The 24,134-nt window shown below is 36.8% G+C and overlaps 1 protein-coding gene across 1 annotated transcript in view; it reads left to right on the top strand.

Annotated features, from left to right (window-relative positions):
* The window catches only part of LOC145670413 (phospholipid-transporting ATPase ABCA3-like), a 541,163-nt gene that overhangs the window by 18,566 nt on the left and 498,463 nt on the right, over nucleotides 1-24,134 (top strand). The window contains exons 4-5 of the mRNA XM_081739072.1: nucleotides 19,856-19,987; nucleotides 23,359-23,578. Of these exons, the coding sequence (XP_081595198.1) occupies nucleotides 19,856-19,987; nucleotides 23,359-23,578 (352 nt within the window). The remainder of the gene's footprint in view (nucleotides 1-19,855; nucleotides 19,988-23,358; nucleotides 23,579-24,134) is intronic.

Here is a 24,134-nt window from a genome sequence, read left to right as displayed (position 1 = left end):
AAAAGGGTACCAAAATTCTCCACAATGCCTCAAGCGATACAGGACTCTATCCACCACGCCGGGCAATACAGGACTCTCCACCATGCCTCAAGCGATACAGGACTCTATCCACCACGCCAGGCAATACAGGACTCTCCACCATGCCTCAAGCGGTACAGGACTCTATCCACCACGCCAGGCAATACAGGACTCTCCACCATGCCTCAAGCGATACAGGACTCTATCCACCACGCCAGGCATTACAGGACTCTCCACCATGCCTCAAGCGGTACAGGACTCTATCCACCACGCCAGGCAATACAGGACTCTCCACCATGCCTCAAGCGGTACAGGACTCTATCCACCACGCCAGGCTATACAGGACTCTTATTCAATCACTTCTTCTTCCTAATTGAAATAAGACACATATGTACTTTTCATTTCCTTTCCCTACCGTCTGCCAGGAACGTAAATTCTTGTATGCGACTGCGCCAAATATTAAACTACCGCAATGCTAAAAATTAATTATATAACGTCTACTGAATACAGCATTCTACTTTTTTACTATGTATTTAAATATTAACCATTGTCACAAGAAACATATCAGTATAAAACTAATTTCAAGATCACATCTTCTATTACAAACTATGTTCCACAAACATCTAGAATGTTTCAACATTCTACTTCTTTCTCTTTTTCTCTAAAAGAAGGCATGTGCAACAAAACTATAGCAGATTCTGCCCTAACACTACTAAAACCGAAAGTAATAATAAAATACTGGTAGTACAACTTAGAATTTCAATATAAATCTAAATACGAGGGTAAGTCAACTGAAAACCATAAAAGTAGAAATAAAAGTCCGCATATGGCGCCAGTGAGCTGTAAGTTGGCATGCCTGTTTACGATAGTATGCCGGATGTCTCCTAGGTGGCAGCAGCCGGCAGATGCACAAACACCGGCGCAACAACAGTTCCAAAATGGCAACCCCACTAGCCATATGCACCATTGAAGCCATCGTTTTGGAAAACCGCCGTGTGACAATAGACGAAATTGCAGCATGTGTACACATGAGTCATGGATCGGCACATCATATTGTGAATGATGTTCTCCAGTTTCATAAGGTGTCTGCAAGATGGGTGCCCCGACAACTGACGCCTGAACTGAAACAGCGACGTGTTGATGCGTGCGAAGACCTTTTGTGGCGTGCTGAACGTGACGGTAATGCCTTCCTGTCACGAATCGTCACTGGTGACGAAACATGGGTGTATTACCATCAGCCTGAAACAAAGAAGCAATGGGCGGTAGGAAGTTCCACTCCGATGAAGAGGTACGCAACGCGGTGCACGAGTGGTTGCGCCGTCGCCCAAAAGACTTTTTTTCTGCAGGTATTCAGGCTCTTCCGAAGCGCAGGCGGACTTGCATTGAACGAGGAGGGGACTATGTTGAAAAGTGATTTACTTCTGTACCCTGTGTGACCAATAAATAATATTTAAAAAAATAATTATGGTTTTCATTTGACTCCCCCTCGTAGATCAGGAATGGTCAGAAATAGAGAGTTCCGGGATTGATATAGCTTTCTAAGAATATGTGTCATTTTCTCTCTTATACTCAATTGCACCAACCGAGGATTCATCTGTGGATAAGAATAAACCTAATATTAACCATCGAAGTTAGGATCATTTGTCGCGCTAACATCATCTAATTAAGATAAATCGTCGAAAACGGGAGATTAATCCTTGTTCATCACTGTTGTAGGATTGCTTCCAGAAGATTATGTGATTACGTAGATGTAAATGATATAAATGATGATGATCTTATATAAAGGATATAAAAGTGGTTATTTCTATTGTTTCTAAAGGAAGAAAGCGTTATAATATTAACTAGCTCTATGGCCTATGGAACCCGGAGGTTCAATGCCGCGTTCACAAAAGCTCTCCACTGATTTCTATCCTTAGCCAACTGGATCCAGTTTCTACTTTGTATTCCTATTTCTGTGAGATCCCTCTTAATATTGTCCTCCCATGTACGCCTAGGTCTTTTTAATAGTCGTTTTCCGATTGGTCTTTCAGTTAAGACTTTAAAAGCGTTCCTACTTTCATCCATCCTGGCTACATGACCTGCCCATCTGAGCCTCCTAGACTTGATGACCATAATTATGTTTGGTAAACCGTATAAATTACGTAGTTCCTCATTATGAAGTATCCGCCAATCCCCATTCCCGTTTCTTTTGGGTCCGAATATTCGTCTCAGGATCTTGCTCTCAAATATTTTCAGTCTACGTTATTCCTTCAAAGTAAGCGACCATGTTTCGCAACCACACAGAACAACAGGCATGATTATCGTTTTATATATTTTAAGCTTCCAATTTCTCGACAGAATTCGCGACGACAAGATTATGAGCTGAATAACAACACGAATTCCCTACTTTTAGTCGACATTTACTGCTTCGTGAATATGGTTTTCGTCTGTTAATATTCATCCTAGATATTTGAAAGTAAAGAAGGGGGTGAGGCTTAGGGATGCATTCGAGTCGAGTCGAGTCGAGATTTAAGCCTGTCTCGACTCGTCTCGAGAAAATGTTGTCTCGACTCGTGTCTCGACTCGAAAATATGTTTCTGTCTCGACTCGTGTCTCGACTCGACAGTCTCTGTCTCGACTCGACTCGAATTCGAGTCGAGACGTCTCGAAATTCGAGTCGAGACAAAATATACGAGTTAAAATATACGCACACATCATCCAGACCATCATGACTACCTACCTAATTGTCAGTATGTCGACTTTTGGCATGGATAAAAACGGCGACACGTCTTGGCATACACGCAATGATCCTTGATAGGTCGCTGGAGAGAGCTGGCACCACATGTGCTCACTCAGGTCACCTAATTCCCGTAAATTCCGGGAAGGGGGGCGATGTGTTCTGACGTCACGTTCAATCACATCCCACAAGGGACATCACTCAAATGTCCGCTCCAATTTCAATGAAACTTTTTTTGCTGATAGAAGGCATGTATGCATCATTACTTGTGATGACAATTTTTTGCCATGGTGCATGTTTTCTATTTTTTTAAATAACTTTTAAGAGTTGTGATGTGATTATTAGAGATTACTACAGAAGTCCCTTACTACCCTTTGTAAACGGAGCGTTAATGAAGAAAAGTGAAGAAAAACCATGTGGATACATATAAGTCCTGGGGGGAAGTCGTATGGTAGATATGACCTTGATGGCAACCATCTTGAAATCCACCATTTTGAATTAAGGTCAAGTTTTCAAAATGGGAATAGGGTAATATGATACATAATTTCGGGCTAGAATTTAATTAGAAAAATAATGGTGAGGTTAGTTTTAAGATGCACCCATTTGGGGGAAAGTTACAGGCATATTAATTGTTTTTACTTACTGTGTGCGTAAGTCCCTTCTTACTTTCGTCTCAAGACCTGTAATCGATCGCAACGGCAGAGCCCGGTTTCGCATTAGTGTTTAGAAATCTTTAAACTCACTTGAGGCAATATTTGTGGATTATTGTATTGTATTTTGCCTTTAATTAAATTTGAACCCACTTCATGATCTTGTGTAAAGTATCACTAAAAGAGAATTTCGGTTTTTTTGGAGAACGTAAGCATAGCAATTATAAAAGGTGAGTAAGATGCGTATGTATTTAAAGAAAGTTTATTTTACGAGTCTTTTGTGGTTCCGCCAACCTATTCTTTAGTTGTTTTTTTTCAAAATACTCATATCTCATAAATAAAAGAGCTATTATAAAATCTCTTAACACTATTCTTTAATACTTATAAAATTTTATTTATTGTAAAAGCACTGGCGAGATATTTCTTATCGCCCACTAAAATTATGGTGGAGCTCCTTCGTGGCTAACGGTTAGCATACTTGCCTTTGGCGTGGGAAACCTGGGCTTGATTCCCGGTGGGAGTTCATGTGGTTCGGATTCCACGTTAATCAGTAGGTCCACGTCTCACATAGCCTCGCTGCTGAACGGGACGCTAAACTCAGAATCAATTCCTGAAATTATGGTTTTGACTTTATTATGATGTTATTAGTTTAAACGCCCAACTGCCCAGTAATTATAACATTGACTACATTATAAAATTGTAATTTGTGACGACTAAAATATCAGAAATTAAAGATTATTCTTTGGGTTTTGGAACATTTTGAAAAACGTGAAAAACTGGTACTGCACCGATACAACACACCTTTTGGATTTGTCATTGTGTAAAGTGATACAAACTAAAGAAGAATTACAACTTTATGAAATTGTATTAGGACTTATTATTTAGAAATAAACACCAAATAAGTGTAATTGAATTGTTTACAAAACTAATCATGACGAGAAAACTATTGAATACTCTTATATAAACAATTATTCTCTTTTGTTTAACACTTTAATGTAAAGACCCAATAGTCAGAGAAATAAATATAATAATAATTGTGTTTGAACATTATTCACGGTCATTTTCTACAATCCTAAAACACGATTGTCTAGTTTGTTCAGCATTGTTTATTAAAAGAATACTTAAGAGCCTGACCCTAAACTATGTCTGTCCGACCAAATCTTCAAGCCTGATTACGGCCATGGGTGCCAATATGTTTCCCATCCTAAAAGAATAAACCTTCAAATTAATTATGATTTAATTGTTTTTTTTTTGAAAAAATGAAATGAAATCTTTGAGTTTAACCTCCCAGGATTATACCTGTTAGGCTAAGGGAGATAATGATTAAAGTAAGTGAATGATGATGGAAGAATTGTTGGAATGAAATTGTGGGAGGAAACGGGAGTACCCTGAGAAAACCCACGAGCACGATGTTGTCCACTACAAAACTACTTTGTCGGGAATCGAACCACAGCCCCACGCACCAGAGGTAAGCGCTCTACCACTGAGCCATAGTGCCCCATCTAATTTGTTTAGATGATAAACTAAGTAGTAACAAAGACTATTTCAAAACCACTGGTTATTTACTAAGTAGTATTTTGTGTTCCCTGAGTATCACACAAATACAATTTCTAAACTATATTGAAAAAATGGGGGTAAGACTGACAAACATCTAAAGGTTGAATAAATATCTCACAAGTTGCTACAAAGATACTAATATTAGATTATTTTATGCGAGTTCAAATAAGTTAAATCGACTCGAATATACTTCTTATGACTTCACAATTCGGTATATTGTTAAATATATACTCGATGTCAACATAGAGCTTCTCATATGTATAGCATACAGATTCGATGCCAATGGGACCATATATGGGTTAAGCTTCGGTGTTGAAAGCGACATTAAAAGCATCAAATCATCAAAACCGAAAGAAAGGAAAGAAAAACATTCTTTCCCACAGCTTAGTGATCAAATTCAGGGTCATTAGTAAGATGAACATTTTACTTTGTTTTCCTTATGTACAGTTTGAGAGGCTTGTTCCGTTCCTTCCGGAACCACAAAGCAGCAGTCAAATAACAACAAAAAACAACTCTCCTCCGTCAATCTGTTCTATGACGTTGGTGTGTCTTTTCATATTGTCAGCCAGAATATATATTGCATTGAAAGAGATCTGATGGTCAGTGACTCTTTTCCCTTTAGCTTTATCGATATGCTTTTCTTGTCCGTTTCGCAACAACCTTTTATCTCTCCTGAATATATACGGAAAACTTTCACGAGGCAATTCTTGGTAGACGGTGTGTGTATAACTTTATGGCGACTGAGAAATCCCTTATATAAAAAATATACCCGTTTTATATATGGAAGTCACATAATTTTGATAACTCATTTGGCGTAGTATGAATGTGAAAAAGGTATCAGTGTTTACTCTTTTAGCTCACTAAAGTTTCAGGTTGTAAAATTAAGTACCTTCTTTTCTTTCACTTTCCTTAGTGTTATATTTTTATTTTCACTTTCGCCCACTAAGAATGAAAACAATATAATTCACAAACATCACAAAGATTTAGACAATCCTCCATACAACAAAAGAACCTAAGCTGATTTTGGGCTAGTCGTTATAGTACTAGCGCGAGATAGATTGCTAATTTTTATTATTTCTCTAAAAAAAATCATCACTGCTTTTATAAGTCAAATTTCACTGTGATCTTCAGTATGTGTAGACCGTGGGAACAAGGCCAAACTTTCAATGTTGACTCGAAAAAAAAGTCCTTAACACGATTCTTGTTGCTACACACTGCATGTTCCTAGCCGCAGAAAAGATGCAGCGATAGGTAGGCTATTTTTCAATTGCTTTACATTAGCTTGATGTTTCAAGTCTTTTGTGTGTTTCTGAAGTTCACTTTTACCACAAAAGAGCTCAATATTAACATGTCTTACATAGCTTTGGTTCGATTCTCAACACGGACTGCAACTACCCGTTAAATTGTGCATACGAAAGACACTCTTTGTTAAACCTCGCTTATCACCGCTCATCTTAATAATATATATAACTTCACCGCGAAGCAAATGTTGCATTTCTCTCTTTCATCCTAACAAAACAAAACTAACCACAGCTGTGACACGAAGGAGCTATTTCAAAAAGAAACAAGCTGTGCTTCATAGAGATGTGTACCGAATGATAGAAGTATAAAGTATTGTTTAATATCCTGTTTATTGATATCAGTTGGTGTTCTTAATGAGTTTACTCATTAGTTTAGAAAGAGTATATATGGAATTTGGACATATGTGGTACGTATTCTCCTGAGAAATTGATGAGACCAGAAATATTATAAGGACAGATGGAATAGGTTTAAGCGCGTCTACGTGACTTTATCAAATATTTATTCTCCATAATGGAACCACGCGGAAAACTTGGTATAGGCCTACTTTTATCTTTGCCTCACTCTGTTAGCTGTGTCGTATCATATATATCGGATGGTTTTGATATTTCTTCTGGTCATTAAAACAACATTGGTACCTGTGTGCGTGCAGAAATGCAAAAGCACAAGGTAACTTCCTATTTGTTTTGGAAACAACAAACCCATTTCACGTGTGCGAGAGAAATTGAGCACAGCGAGATCGGGTGTTTACTCACGGTCAGTTCGCAGCAGGAATCCATGGTAAAAGATTTGGCTATCTCGAAAACACTCGCAAAACCTTACAAATACAAAAGACTGCGCTTCAAAGAAAGTTTAGACACAGATGTTTCAATTTTCTTTTAGCATCTTTCTTCAGCAAAATAGTCGGTTCATTGTATTCGAAAAAGGGAAGGGAGAAAGGGCGAATTTATATTTTATGTGGGAGGTAACGTTGTAAGTAGTATAAACAATACATACCGCTTCCGACTCTGTACTGAAGCACTTCCTTTAGCGGTATATCACTAGATCTATCCTGACCCTCATCCCACCTCAAGTTGTAAAGTAGAAAGGGACAGAAGTATTCAACATGACTGCGCACTTGAGTTTCAGTTCACAATACTAAAACCAGTGAGCAAGTAAACAGTCTTTTGTAGGATCGTGTTTTACTTCTTGAATTTATTTTTGAACATTTCTGTGAATTCAACAACAGAACGCAGTAGAAATACGGACTAGTTTTTACTCCAACCATTACTTTCGCTCCAACCCAGAGATGCCACATTTATGATTTCGTATAATACTAGATTGAGTGATTTTACTATTGAACTAGTGATCTAGTACGTACTTCGGTAAATAGGCACATTCTAGTGATTTTTTGCATTTTTTTCTGATGCAGACAAATGAGAAGGAAATGGTTCTTAAAATAAAAGGAAGAAGTATATTGCAGTTCAAAACAAATGTAGAAACCTTAAATTATTTTTTCTTTTCCCTCTGACTGAATGAAACCCCTGCTGTGTAACGGCCTTAGGTAAACAACGGCTATCTTTGGTCCGCTACCTCCTTTTGTTAGCCGACATGAGATGGGTTGCTTTTTTTTAAAAGAAAGTGAAGAAATAATTATCCAGTACATTTACGTTTTGTCAGGCACACAGGTGCAGTCTGTACTTGTTTCCTAACGAATTTTAGCAACATAACATAAATGAAACATATGTACCAGAAAATAGAGGCAGTACAAACAGAAATTTTCATCTGTGACACATTTGATGAGAAATATAGTTAGATGTCACGTGCAAGCACTTTAAACATGTCCTATCCTGTAATTCTATTCGTATGTTTATGTAGGTGAGACTGAGAAATCAAGAAACAATAATAACTTGTTTTCTTCCAGGGGAAAAATCTAAATGTGAAGGGGTGTTACACTGGGACTTTAATTGCGTCCTTTGTACAAGATTAACAAGTAATAGCAATTTTTTAATTTATCTTAGTTCTTGGGGAGCGGAAGATGGAAGCGAACCTTCGTAAGGACCTCTGCAAGGAAACATGAATACTATCCGCCACTGTTTGTTACATTACACAAAATAGTTATATATATATATATATATATATATATATATTGAGTTTTAGTCAGGGTTTTCATTCTGCAGGAGAGGGGGGATAGTAATACCTGACGAACATTTTCTATTCTCAGAGTGTTGCAATGATAACATTTCCTCCATTATAACTTGGCCAAGCTAGTTGCACTATATGTAAAGATTAAGTTAGCCTAAAAAGCTTAAATTTCTATGGCCGTTTTACTCTGTACCCATGTTTCTCATTTTCGGTCTACGGGACTCTGTGTCCGGAAATTTTCGATGGCTTCCAAGTCGGAAAATAAGTGTATCAAAGGCATATATATTATATCTATGGTTATATGAGGCATGGATCTACAGTTTAAAGTGAGATACCGGTAAAAACTTCATGAGCTTCCACCGTAAATCAAACCAGAGTCTCCCGCGATCAAGGCGTATGTGTTAACCATACAGCCACGAGGAAATTCACATAAGCACACACACATATATATTGTTGAGTTGATTTTGACTTTACCGTCTCTTTCAGAAGCGAGGATATATGAAATGTAGACCTACTGATTAACGTGGAATCCGAACTACATGAGCTCGCGCCGGGAATTGAACCCGAGTCTTCTACGGCAAAGACGCGTAGACTAGCCGCGGAGTTCACACACACACAGAATCAGTCCTCACACACCAAGGGTGAAAGCTGTGCCACTGAGTCACAGCGGCCACGGGGCTAGATCGAGTCCACTTTACGTTCATAGTTTCGTAGTACATAAATGTTACGATTATGAAATAGATTTTCCTTAATAAGCTGCATAAAAACAAAAGCTTTCGAAATGCATTAAACAATTAGCTCGAGTTGAGTGTGAACTTAAAGTTATATCAGAGTGTAAATGCGGATACGCTCCAAAGCTCGAAAACTTAATACACTATTTCTCCTATATAGTCAGCATGTATCAAGCAATCGTTCAGCTTTCATTTGAGAGGATGGAAATCGAAGGCCCCTGAACAACTATGTTACTAATGTGCGGAATGTATTTATCTTACAGTGAACTGCTTTGATGCCAAGTGGCCTAACTCCAAAATTGAAATTTTCCAGGAGTGAAAGTTGAAGTTCAATATCTCATGAACAATTCATATTTCTTTTATGTTGGGAACCAAAACCATAACTACTGTATGTAGTTCATTGTTTTATAACTTAGTGTTGACAAAAATCCTTTTAAAAAATACCTATTCATAGAAGTGAATGGTACTTATCTGTACTAGTTCTTGGCATCCAAGCAGTCCATTTATTGTAATACTAGCTTAATATACCCATTCTTCGCATGGGGGCTGTATTTGGAAGTCAACACCTGTGGAAGTATCACCATTCATTTCAGTGACCGCGAAAACTATGGATTTGACGCTAGTATCAATCAATATGGGCTGTTTATACATGTCTCGGTATTCCTCACCCGCTGACACCCGGCCCGCATACAGTAGTAGCTGAATTTGCAAGTCATCGCTGATGGAAGTGTCACCATTGATCTCAGCGACCGTGAAAACTATGGATTTGACACTAATATCTATCAATTTGGATTTATCTCAGCGATCCCGAAAACTATGGATTTGACACTAATATCGGTCATTTTCGATCATTTTATACATATCTCCCTCCCCCTCCCCCAAGTTGCTCCCTTAAAGTGAAATGATTAAAACCATCCCAGGTCCAAACTTCATCTATCATAGAGTAATAATATAGTATAAGAGGTTTCATCTGTTCTTCCCGCTAAAACTGTGGAGACTGTGGCGCCGCCACGCAAGGAAGTTGGGTACCATGAACTAATAAAAGCAAGAACGAATCAAATCATTTGGAGTGCGTGAGTGTGATAGAATTAGCCAATGATACACTTCGCTATTGCCAGTAGAAAACGATGTAGTTAGTTACAACTCTAGCCGATAGTGTTGCAGAATCACTTTCGTAGCATACCGGTATATATTTGAGATTTAGAATTATTCTTCACAAACACTAATAACACTAGTCAACAAGATTTTGACACAGAAATGAAAATACCTGATTCTAATAAAACTTTTCACGTATAATTCAAATCTGCAATCAGTTTTCCCGTGAAGGGTACAGTGAGCCCTGCGAAACATCACAATTATAAATAAGTGATTTTAGTTGATCTTCTGTATACCAATTCTGTATAGTAAATTCACATAGTGGCTGTTAGTAAAAAACTTGCAAAGGGTACAGCGAGCTCTTATAAGCAGCGACCTGCAAAATATCATATTATAAATATTTTTAAAATTCTTCTGTATACCAGCTTTGTATTATACAGTCATACAGTTGCTATTGGTAGAGAACAGGTAAAGGATACAATCACTTAAAAAAAGAAAATACTGTAAAGCCAGTAAAGCAATTAACTTGCAGGTCTGTTTGGTAAAATAATAGAGGTTTTTCGTGCTGCTACTCATTTATTGAAAAAAAGAAAAAAAACTTTCAGTAGCTAAGCGCAATCTATATATCGCAGTTTAAACAAATCAAGTTTTTTAAAAGCTTTTTATTTACAAATTTGATTGTTTTAGAGCAGTGTACGACTGATCAGCCTATTGTATTTTTAAAATATAGCTATATTGATTTATGAGTTATATTTAGCGACATTATGTTTGACAAAAAATTATTAGAACTAGAAAGTATTTCTCTGGTAAAGAGCTATTTACGTTACTAAACAAGTTTTGTGGGTTTAATACATGAAATGGCGCCCATATGTATACAGGGTTTAACTTAATGTAACAAACATCGGAAGGTGATTCCTAACACCGAGATAAAACGAAAAGTATACACCAACCTGGGTGTAAAAATGCCTTCTTTCGGTGTCTTGATTACCCATAAATTTGTCTGAGAAATGTAAAAACAGTCATAACTCAAAAACAAAACTTCGGATCGAAGTCGAGTAAAAGAAAATGTCCATTATTTTTAGTTGTAGATTCCATTAGTGCACAATCGGATATAGTGCAATTGCAGCGCAAGGGTAACTTCCAAAGAAACTGGAGTACCCCTTTGCTTATTTTATCAAATGTTGAATGAGGAAAACGAACAACAATCAAAAATAATAGCACATCGCCCAAGTTAGAAGAACAGATTTTGAAAGAAAGAGAGATACATATGTGCGATTGATCTATTTGGCTCAGTACATAATAAACTCTCGAAAGAAGAATTTAAATGAAACAAATTCTTTAACGTATCACAGTTATATCTTCTAGGATAACGGTGACGGACGATAAATGAATGGTTTCCTGTCCAAGTTACTAGTGTGTGAAAATGGAAAAAAGAACTTTGATCCTGATTTGGTTTAAAATGACTGTAGTATTCAAAAGTGAAAGTTCATATGTGATGAACTAGTGTACAAGGGATTCTCCACATGACAAGGATTCCCAAATATTGTGTGAATACATATTGGACAAAAGTAAGCTTAGCTGTATTAAAGGGTTTCCTTCTCGTAATATATAATTCCGTGGAAATGCTACTTCTGTGGACAGATGTAAAAAGAATGGACAAAACACGAGATGTTGTACACCTTGAATAACGATACAAAGAAATGCGCTGGAACAGCATAATTTATTGATTTATCCGTTTGGTGAATCTTCTTTCAGGGATACTTTCAAGTGGCTTCACCTTCCCTTGGAGTTGGCAAACCGCCTACCTCTGAGCTAAGAAAAACTACGTTGCTATTGTGATTATACCAAAATAGCGTCCTAGTGTAGCCCACTTACATTTTGATTTTGACTCTGCTAGAGAAATTCTCTAGAAGAAGGCTCGGTGGAATTACATCCAAAATATGGGGGAAAATCTTTTTTCGACGTTCTAATGTACCTTGGAGTTGGATGGAATACCTACACGGAGGAAAGAGAATGTGGCACTTCTTTGTAAACGTAACAGTACGTACGTAGCTCATAGTGCTTTCACTAAGAACAGGATGCTTTGGTCGCACACTACGGAACTATCATCCCTAATGTGCCAATTGCGAGTGAATCGCAGAAGGCTGTCTTGCAGTTTTGCAGTGGAGTGGCGTTAATTAGCGTGGCTGTGTTGTAGTAGGCATCTATGCAACTTGTAAGTGATATACATAGTACGATGCTTTGGTGTTTCATGTGGAATTGCTGTATAACAGGATAGGAAGTATTGCGTTCAGCGGTAGAGGATTATGGCCAGGCATTTACGGTAGCGTAAAAATGTAGATGTTGGTGTTTAAGTAAAATTGATTGTGCTAATCTGTACGTGCCTGCGCAATAGCAGATTACCCAGTCCACGAGCTGGCATATATGCATCTCATTTATGGAGAGGCAAAGGGTAATAGCCCAGAGGCGAGGCGTTTATGTCGTGACCATGAGCATCAAAGAATATCAATTTCCCCTGTGTTTTTGCCGCGTCTCCATATTCGCTTTCGAGAGATAAGGTTTCTCAATATCCCCAACGTGAAATAGGAGGAAATTGCACCATGTGGAGAGTGCAATTTGAAGCCATGGTGGTTTGAATGATCAGAGACTGTCCTGAAACTATTAGTAGCCATGTGGAGTATGGTGGATAATTTTGTGGTAGGATGATATTTATTACCAGCCCGCCTGTGTTGGAGTTTTATTTTTACACAATGTTCTCCCAAAATTGTTAGAACATGTGACTTGAACACAAGAGAACAGATATGATCTCAGCATGACAGTGCACCAGCACATTTTGACAGGAATATGCAGACCTATCTAAATGAAACATTCCCAGATCTCTGGATTGGGAGAGAAAGACCTGTGTTATGACCACCTCATTCACCCTACCTCACGCCCCTTGATTTCTCTTTTGGGAGGGTATGAAACGCCTTTCGTATGCAACACCAACCACAACAGCCGAAGAACGTGTTGCACGAGTTAATATTGCTGTTTCAGTCATCTCTTAAATTTCAGGCAGCGAAAACTGACTTTTACAAGCACCAAAACCCGACTTTGGTGGAATCTCAACGCGTCTTAAAATATTTACAGTCGTAACCTCTGAATTACACTACTGCTTGGAATTTAGTAGCAAAATTACGTGAACAGCTACGCGAGAAACTTCAATACCAGGATGAAGAATTTGCAAAAGTATATGACAAAGCGAAAGATTTTTTGCAAAGCAACAAATCTGCAATTAAAGGAATACTATATTGACATTAGGATTGAAGATTTTCCTGTTCGCCGGATATCGAAGAAGAAAACAATGACTTGTGAAGAGTCATCTGACGAGAGAGACAAAGACTTAAGCCCATCAGACCTCTCTTTAAAGTGGAACATTATTATGAGATTTTGAATTTAGTAGTAAACAGCGTGGAAGAAAGGTTTGAACCTTCTTCTGAATTGCTTAAGGATTTGCGGTTGCTAGATAATAAATGTTTCACCGAAATAAAAGAACAATTTACAAATGCATTTGCAGCACTTGCAACAAAGTTAAATCCCGATAAAGCTCAACCATCGAAAGACCTTGTACGATTCGCGAACATGTACGAAGCTTTATCTGTTGGTGTCGTAAACTTCAGAACAAGTGAAAAAAACTACCAAATATAGATTCATCGAAGAGGATTTCAATGATCAGGACTCCGATTGAAAGGAAGGGCAAGAAAGTGTGAAAACTGATAGAGCTTGTGGCACATGTTTGTCCTGTGCAGCAGTTATTGTTATTGACTTTGTACAGCACACGAGTTCGTTAATTTCACTCTATTCATATACTTTAAGATTACCATGTTCACAAGTGTGCTTCGAACGAGTATTCTCAAAACTGAAATTAATTAAATTAAATTGCGCTCTCTCCTGTCTCAGGACATATTGGAAACATTTATGTTAATCAGCATGGAATATGATGTCTGGATGTCTTTAGTATTATCGATGTTGGAAAGGTGTTAGAAGAGCTCTGTGGAACTGGAGAGGTTGTTGCGCTGTTAATTTAGAGAGTGGTTAGCTTTATGTTTTGTTTAACTTTGAGTCTTCCAGCAGTGCCATAATATGGTTCAGTAATATGTTTTATATACTTTAATACTTATAATAAACTATATGCCCGTGTGTTTATACACAAAGAAAAATCCGTTCTCCGGACAGCGGTATATTGTACAAATATACGGTATCCTCTTGCTTACTATAGAAATCAGTACGGAACACACGTTATCCGTATGCTACATAGGCACTGCCCTTAGGTGTTACATGATGCCGTTGCAGGATGTCTGACATCTAACAGTTTTCCGTATATCACATGCATATACTTATGTTACCTTCGTCAGCTATATGTTATATACGTCCATTTGTATGTGAGATCCTAACCGCCTACATTGTTTCATACAGAAAGTACGTATATATGGAACACTTATACAGAAAGTATTATAAAACATGCGTTTTCAGTTATACGTCTGTTGTACGTTAAGTCCAAAAACTACAGGAATTACGCATGTAACCTATCTTTTTAAGTACGCCACCTACAATTTTTTTTCTCAGTGTAACACCTTTTGGTTTTCTACATACATATAGACTATAAATAAAATTTGGTACACATAAGGAAAGACAAGATAAAATCTTAAAGTGTTTTAACATATAATTGAAGACCTTTGTGCGTTTACTGAAACAACATTCATGAAGCAACCACTTCATCTTTGTGTTATTTATAACTATCCATAATACTCGATCTCTGAGTATTCTAATTTCAGGTTGTTTTTAATGTCCCAGTTAGCATTTTATCAAACCCCATTGGAAATACAGTGTCATTACAATAAGCAGAATAATAGAAAGAAGATGAAACTTTGTAAGGTTCCTACATGCTACATGGGAAGGGAAGATGGGGGCTCCAAATGAGGCTCTTACCGGGGCCGTATACTCCCCCAAGTCCGAAACTGTTCCCTAGAGTACCGTACTGTTTTTCATCGTGTTATTATCCTTTACACTTCTTTCAAAACGATTTTCACATTCTATAAATATAAACACAATGAAAGTAGTTTCTGAGCTAATATTGAGAGTAGTTTTCGTTTAACGCGAAACTTAGAACAAGTAGCTGTGTCACGCGTACACCACGAAAACGAGTTTCTTTTAATGAAGACGGAATAAATTCTTGGAACGCTTAATTTATTACAGAAAAATATATTTTCTCTATCTATTACTGTTTTTACTCCAAAGCGATTAACGTTACAACCAGAAATGGTTGATTTCTGCCATTTACGGTTTGAATAAAAGGTTAAGGTATAAGATACCTATTTTTAGTTGCTAGATCGATTGTAAATGCCCGCTTCTCAGTGACTCTTATCTTTTGTTGCTATGTGTAGATCAATCTTGAAACCGGAAATTCTAGGAGATTTATATCACTTCCGGTTTTTAATAGATAGTTGAGGATGCAGATGCAGTGTATTCTTGAGACGCTTAGTTGATTGTAGAAAAAAGCTTTAGAGCTATCTATCTGCTCAATTTGTGATCAACGTAACATTAGAAATGCTTTATTGGAATCACCTGTGATGGATGGATCACCTCTAACAACAAACCCTATTCGTTTCCTGGGCAACATTGGTAGTCCAACGTTAACATTGGAAATGCTTGATGGGAATCACCTGTGATGGATGGATCACCTCTAACAACAAACCCGATTCCTTTCCTGGGCAACACTAATAGTGACCCAACCTTAACATTAGAAATGCTTGATTGGAATCACCTGTTGTGGATGGATCACCTCTAACAAACCCGATTCCTTTCCTGGGTAACACTAATAGTGATCCAACGTTAACATTGGAAAAGCTTGATTGGAATCACCTGTGGTGGATGGATCATCTCCAAGAACAAGCCCAATTCCTTTCCTGGGCAACATTAATAGCGACTCATCAAGTTGTTCTTGAGTGTTTTCTTTTTCTTTTATAAAATCTCACGGATGATATCAAACACACAAATAGACAGGGCAAGTATCTAAATAAGTTCTGGTAAAACAATTTCTCAATAAGTATGTTGAACATACAAGGAGATGTAGAAACTCACAATTCTTTCTTCTATGTATTATTGCAGCATTATACTTTAGACTTAGTCTGCACGGGGTAAATTTGATGAGCATAGGAAACGAACTGTACTTATCTATTTGTATAGTTTGCTTCTTCAATCCGAGTGCAATTCGCACATACAAATTGCCGATTTCTGCCTATGGTCGCTAGTACCATAAATAAGTCATCATCCGAGAGATCTTCCGCAAAACACCTCCAATAACCAAATGGCCAACCAGAAACCTCATTTTACATAACTGACAGTCGCTTGTCAACTCCATGCGGTGTCTTAGTTATCACAATTTCAAATATTGTCTTTTAAAACAGGGTTCGATTCCCTGTTCCCAATACCAGCTTCCTTGTCTTTACATTGCCTGACATCCGTTTCATGTTAGTCATAGTATTGGGAAGAAAGAACAGACATAGTGGGTGTTAAGACGTTGAAACCCCGCAAATGCGGTCGAAAGAGTAATGGAGGGAGGAAGGAATATTGTTGTAAAATTCAGTATGAGGACTTCAAAGACATTGCCGAACTGCACTCCTATTGAGTGAATAGGCCTACACTATAAAATATCAGCGTCTTCCTTTAAAAGTCAAACTTTTGAACTTTGGACTTTGTCCTAGCCCCACAAGAACGATTAGATTGTCATCTGCCTAATGAATATAATATGATTGAATTGATTGACCTTGAGCTGAGCATCCCGTTCACTAACGACGCTATATAAGGCATGGATCTATAGCTTTAGGTAGAATACGAACCACATGAGCTCACACCAGGAAACGAATCTCACGCCAAAAGGCGCGAACACTATTCACTTAGCCACAAAGGAGCTCTGAATAAAGTATGAAAACAACATAAGATCAACATGAAAACTTTAGCATTCGAATGCCTGCTAAACGTAATGTGCAAATTTTACACTGGAATAATTAATATTCACCTCAAATGACCGTATCTTGCTCTGTCATTTACAAGGTTCGAGTATATTTCCATGAAAAAAAAATGGTACAAAAAATATACTTGACATTTGGTTAACTGTAAAATATGAATTAAACCCTCTTCTTAACTTTAATACTAATTCTCAAAAGATTTGTGTCATGGGTTCTTCAATCCAAAATAAGATAATTATGTCGAAAATGATTTCAGTAAATATGTCCTGTAACTATACACACAGTAATTACGAATCTTTGGAGAATTCCGAGATATGAACAGTTTATTATAGTAAAACAACCTTCATTCACCCCTTCTATATGTTGATTTTCTTCCCTGGTAGGACTAGGTTAAATATAAAAAGAAACGCTAAAACACATATTTCATTATTGTAAATGAAATATCTAAATACCGAATTCAAATTTTTTAACCTTTAGATACTCCGAGATATGGACATCATATTATAATAAATATAACGCCATTCTACGTCAAATTTCCAAGAACTCGCAGAATATCACAAATCCTATATACTGGCCTGATAAATACATGTTCTTTATAATATATATTTATACTAAGTCGAGAGAAAAACAACTTTAGAGCGAAGTTTCTTCGGTAAGCATTCAAGGTACAACTGCCAACTTTACTACAAAACCAAAGGTAGTAACATGTACAAAGACTGCACAAGGGATTCCCCCAAAGGACATGAGAAATTCCCCAAAAGTCTCAGAAGTCGCATAGCGACTTGTTAAATCCAAAATCCACAAAGACCCTGGTTATTAATTCCAGTCTCGCCTAGATGATTACTCGCATGGGAATACTATATCACCGCTTTATGACGAGAGTACGTGTCAAATACCTAACAATCCATGCAATCGCACCAACAACGTAAATGATTTCTATTTGCGACGTTTGCTACATGTTCATATGGCCTCATAATTACTTTTCCTCATTATTTATTCTACCACGCATAACATTTAACACTTCCGCCATGTTATATCCGATGGCAATATCAACTCACTGGGAAGAAATTCCTATTTCCTAGCGATCTGCTCTTCTCTCCATGATTATTTCACTGCATGCTTACTTCAGATACTTTTGGAGATTTCGTACGTTACTCGCGATTATCATTGTCAATGTTTACCATCATGAGTTTGGATAGTACAGGGTTGTTTTTCTCGAAGAACTCCAGGACTGCCGTGCGTACCAATTGCTCGTCGAAGAAGGCTCTAACTTGCTTTATCTCGTTTTTGGCAGATTCTCGCACGTAAGCTGAGTGGTTTATGATATATGTTGATATGAACAATTTTTCGTTTTTTGGTATTCCGATTTTGATTTTGCGTTTCAGCAGCGAGGCTATATGAAACGTGGACTTAAAGCTTAACGTGGGATCCGAACTACATCAACTCTAAAAGGGAATCAAATCCGGGTCTCCTATAACAAAGGCGCGTGCGCTAACCGCTTAGCCACGAGGAAACTTCTTTGCTAAGCAGGATTACCTCCCAAATTTATTGTATGCGGTGTTAATTAGTGGCGGTTTGCGTCAACGCAACGTGCGTTTTCATTTGCGATAGTCGACGTAGCAGTTATATTATTACTTATTAAGTTACGTACGTAGCTTTGCGATCCGAAAATTTTACTAAGATCGTTACAAAATGAGACCCACAGTTTCCAATAAGTACTGTGTATTTATATGATATACAAAATAGGTAGAATGTCACTATTTGATTTAAAATGGCCGTAATTTGATTATTTAATTTTAATAAAGATTATTTAATTTTAATAATTGCTTTAAGTTATTCAAGGTTCCCTAGGAAAATAGGATCACAACAACAGTAATATCTAGTGCTAGTGAGTGAGTGACGATCGATAACGGTGAGGAAGTGAACATTATAGGATCGCTTAAAGATACTTTTTATAATCCTTATGCAGCGATGATAGCCGAGTGTTTGTAGTCCTCATGCCACACTTTATCTTAGTAAATCAGAAATCATCAAACAAAATTAATGACAACCGGGTCTGTAGCAGATGGAAGAAAAAGTGGACCACATTAGCTATGGGGTTGGTTGGGAGAAGAGGATCACATGAATGGCCTACAAGAAGTCCTTACCTTACGCCATGTGATTTGCCGTGTGGGTTTGGACCAAGGGCAAAGTCTACCAAACAAAAGCACGTAATTTGGAAGAAATAGGGGACAATATCAATCTTGTTTTACGAAATGTTCCCCAGAATTCCCTTCAAAACGAAATGTCAGTTTGTCCGGCATGTTTTCTAATCACTCATTCACTCACAATAGGTATCACTGCCGTTATGCTTCTGCCTTTTAAGGAAAGTAAAACTAATTAATTTTAAGAATCCATTGAAAATAGACAGAATTACGGCTATTTAAAATCAGAGAGTAATTTTCCACCTACTCCATAAATATAGGGTTTATTCCCTTTCCTGTATTTTCCTCTTAAAGAAAAAACTTATTTCTTAATAAATAAAGCAAAACCTTTTCAAATTTGTTAATATGGACGATGGATATGAGTGTGTTTTAAGAATAAACTAGTAAAAAGAAAAATAAAATTTTAAGTTTGCATAATAAGCCATTTAGTAAACTTGATATACTTTATTTGCAGGAACCGGCAACACCACCACCCAAGAAAGAAAATGATTATGGTGCATACGTTTTGTTCTTTAGCGCTATTCATGTTTTGTCTATATCGTTTCTTGCCAGTAAAATTTGTCAAGAAAAAGCAACAGGGATAAAGGTATGTTTTCTTCGATAACGTTTATTTTCTTTATAAAACAAATTTCGAAGCTGCAATAAAATGAACAATTTACTTACCAAAAAGAATTCCAAACACGTACACATGTTCATTAATTATAACGCTGCTCCAATGCTTATTGTACTGCTACTTATTGTATTGCAATATGATAGTAAATAATCAAAACGGTTTCCTGAATATACATTCTTCCTTTTTATTTTCTTACAACCTTCTGACGTAGATTATTCCCCTAGTATACCCACCTTCGTTGAGCCGACTGCGATGGTTACCGATTGGTGAGGTTAGATTTACATCGAAGGCACCACTCAAGCGTGACGTAATGTCACGTGGTAGCGGGCAAAGGTGAAATTCACTCGCTAACACTCGCTCAGCTATGTTTCGTACCGTACGTAAATCACTTTTTTTTTTATCAATGAAGTTGTGTGTGCAAAATGGGCTAATTACCACGTGACATTATGTGGCGACCGGATGGTGCAGCTTCAATGTAAATTAACTACACCTGTTACACACCGAGAGCCTATTATGCGATGTTTATAAAAAGAAGAAAGCAGTTACAAATACCTAAATATGACTAATCGAGGTTGTTACAAGTTGTTACGCACGCATGAACAAAGTGGACCTCCTCCGAACGAAAACGTTGCTAGAAACACAACCACCCACTTTCAAAGCACCATGCCGCGACTTTCATCCATTTTTGTACACTCATGTCCAAAATTATTGTCGCATATCTATAACTGTTTTCTTGTAAGAATATAATTTGATAATGATTTTGCAGGGTACGTTTAATACGGATACTATGTGTATAATCGGGAAACATATATTTGTGGTAAATTTCATAGGAAAAGAATTATAAATACGAAAATTATAATGAGTAAAGTAAAATGTTGCTAAATGGACAAGAAAATTTTATTTTCGTTTTATTGTTTTTATTTAATGCTTTTTTTGACATGAGATTTGCCACATACATGTCTTTGCCGATTATAAACATACTAACATTATAAGAAACACCGGACGAATTCGTTATCAAGTTATATTCTTACAACAACATATTCATAGACACACGACAATAATTTTGGACATGAGTGTACCTAGTTCTGATGGATGAAGTATCGCGATAATTCCACACTTCTCCTTTTTGCGTTTATATGTACTGCAATTTCGTTTTTAGTAACGTAGAAACCTGTGAAAACGAAAATACTTCGTAATTTACAATTTCGAAAGGGCTTCACAAAGTTAGTCGTTTCAATAGAAAAGAAATATATCCATCACATTCATTCACTTCTCTTGTAAAATTAACAATTGTAGAATATTTCATGCAAAAGATCGAGAAACTGCCAATGGTGAATTTCGCAAAAAGCTAGAGATGAAAATATTTCGTTTTGAAAATAAGATCCTCAAATATAAATGTGCTAAACATGGAACTCTAACGTAGAAATGTGTGACAAAGAACGTATGACAATACAGATTTCTAGGTACAAAGAAAGAATGGAAAGCGTACGAGAATAATGAGCATGTATATGCTGCAGCAGTTCCAAATAAACCAAAAAATGATTTTCTGCATAAATTACCTGTGTAGGTATATTATTATCTTTATGTCCAGAATTTATCACAATACTAGTTACTTTTATCTTAAACATAATGTAGCAAAAAGTAATAATTTATAAATATCTAAATATAACACTATATTCTTCGCTGGTCTAGTAGTTCATGTATGTGTATATGATGCATGGCATCCTGGGTTCGGTTCGGAGTAGAATACCTAATAACATTGTTCGTCTTGGCTTGAAATGTTGTTCCCAGTGTCACTAACCTCGATGATGGAAATGTAATGTTAAACCTTCTAAAATTAAGGAGATAAAATGAACCAAATAGCAACACCAACAAAGAGCTAAGTGAAAATGAACAACTCAAACTAAATATTCCCAAATACAAGAGGGTAAGAAGAAAAAGTCAAAGTGATTAAGTGTCACTCAATGCTCGTTAGTATGTCAGTGTTGCATTATTTTGCCACAAGCAAGCCATACTTGTAACTGTAGTCGTACTTGTAGACGTAATGATGTAACAAAGTGTACACAGTCATACTAGAATTTTCTCTTAATTTTATGTCTTTTTTTCCCACAGTATTGTTATTTATCTACATGGAAGAACTGTCTGTCACTGAAGTCTGTAATTTCTTAACATACTCTCATTTCCTTTTCCAAATGGCTACTTGTGGTAGCATATGATTTTGACTTCTCTGAAAATGTTTATTTCTGCCAGTCTTTGACTTTTCTGCAAGCATTCAACTAGCTTTCACATCCTTATTTTACTCATTTTTAATCTATTTGATACCGATCTTCTCAACTAATGTCTATTAACACTTGATAACTTGAATATAAAGGTTAATCCGCTTGCATCGAAAAAAAAAATGAAGTTTTCTCCTACCTAAGATATTTTACTCTGCCACTAGCGAACATGCTCAATGTACTGGCCCTTGCTGATGTAAGGGCCATTTCACTTCTTAGCACTTTCCACTGGAGCAAACGTCGTTGCAGCTATACCAGTGGCATATTTTTCCTGGCAGGCTTTCCAGAGATCACTTACCTTCCGACACCGACGTGATGAAGGACGCCGTTTAATAAATCATTCATGGGAATAGCATCGGGACTCTTCAAGGAAATATCCTCGTACGAAGTAACATAGATACTAGTTACAGGTACCATGTGTCCTAGAAGATCAGCGATGTTTGAGTCCTGTGACTAGCTCTTTCCTTCCACTGTCTGACCTGATGTTTACCCATTCACCCTGGTTTTGCGGATAGTTTATCTTAATGATCGATTTCACAATGCAATGTTGATGGGTTACATGTAATCGTTTAGCTATAGCACGCAGTGGTTAGGGATTCTTACGTGCCGCCATCTCGAGAATCTTCTTCAGAAAAGGTAATCTGATTTCATTTTCTAACTGTTTTGAATGCGATTTCGTTGATATACCATGTAATTATAACACTAATAGTGCCTGTCATACTTTAAAGCCACTACTTTAATTCTTTTCTGCTATGCAGCTAATGAATAATAAAGTTCAATAATAATAATAATGAAAAATAAATATGACGTACCCTTCTCAAACGCGATTTCTGTGGACATTTTCTGCACTAAAACACGTTCACAGTGCAAACAAGATCTGTCGAACTAATACACATGTATACAGTTTTGTAGCTGTGTGGAACCGGCATGAGAGGTGGCATTGTCTGAAACTTGTTCAGATGAAAGTGTATGAAGCCTTTCTGCTATTCATTTAAATTGAATATTTACAATATAGTAATATATTCAGCCTTTCATCTCAAAGATCTTGTAAAAACTTTCTTGTTTCAGGAACTCACGAATATCATGGGCTTGAGACCTTGTTTGCAATGGGTGATGTGGTTCTTTTACAAGTTCTGTTTGGATTTGGTAATAATTACAACACAAGTTATAATAATGATTTTTGTGCTTGAACCTGGAAGTGATTTGTTTCTAATATGGTGCTTATTGTTCCTATATACCTGTTGTGCAACACTATTTGCTTTTGCTGTAAGCAGTATTTGTCAAACAGGTAAGTAATAGGTCCTATTTTTATCCGAGATAAAACGTTTCTCTTCACGCTACAAACAGTACTAAAATTTACATTTATAGCGTAAAATATTTTTTTCCTTGATTAAAGTGGTTTTATACTTTTCAGAAGGCTTATTTTTCTAGACAAGTCATTTTTATTTGGTGTAAGTTACCTTGCAGCTGTTTTTTCTTTCAAAATTATGTTGATAGGTTGACCACGCTAGGAATAAAAATCCATAACGTAAAGGACAACAGAAATCACCTTTCCCAAAATTCCAAGAAATATAGGTTATAACTAGACCAAGAAGTGATTGTGAATCGCTAAATTGATTGGTAGTTATGTGAAGTAAGATGCAGTGAATTGTATATTGAATTTCAGAAGTCAATGAATTACTTGACAGATCTTCTGTAGTATTGGACTTAAGTACTTTTATAAGTAAACTTTACAAATATATATATTAACCAAGCAATTATCATCTTCCACAATTGAACTCTATGTATGTGCATTTGTTTATTCGTATGCCTGTTTCCACAATACATATTACTATTACTAATAC

This window comes from Thermobia domestica, chromosome 14, assembly GCF_964235325.1.
Source record: "Thermobia domestica chromosome 14, izTheDome1.hap1.1, whole genome shotgun sequence".
In the NCBI taxonomy this organism is placed as follows: domain Eukaryota; kingdom Metazoa; phylum Arthropoda; class Insecta; order Zygentoma; family Lepismatidae; genus Thermobia; species Thermobia domestica.
The sequence above is the reverse complement of the archived record's forward strand: the minus strand, read 5'-3'. Positions and strand labels throughout refer to the sequence as shown.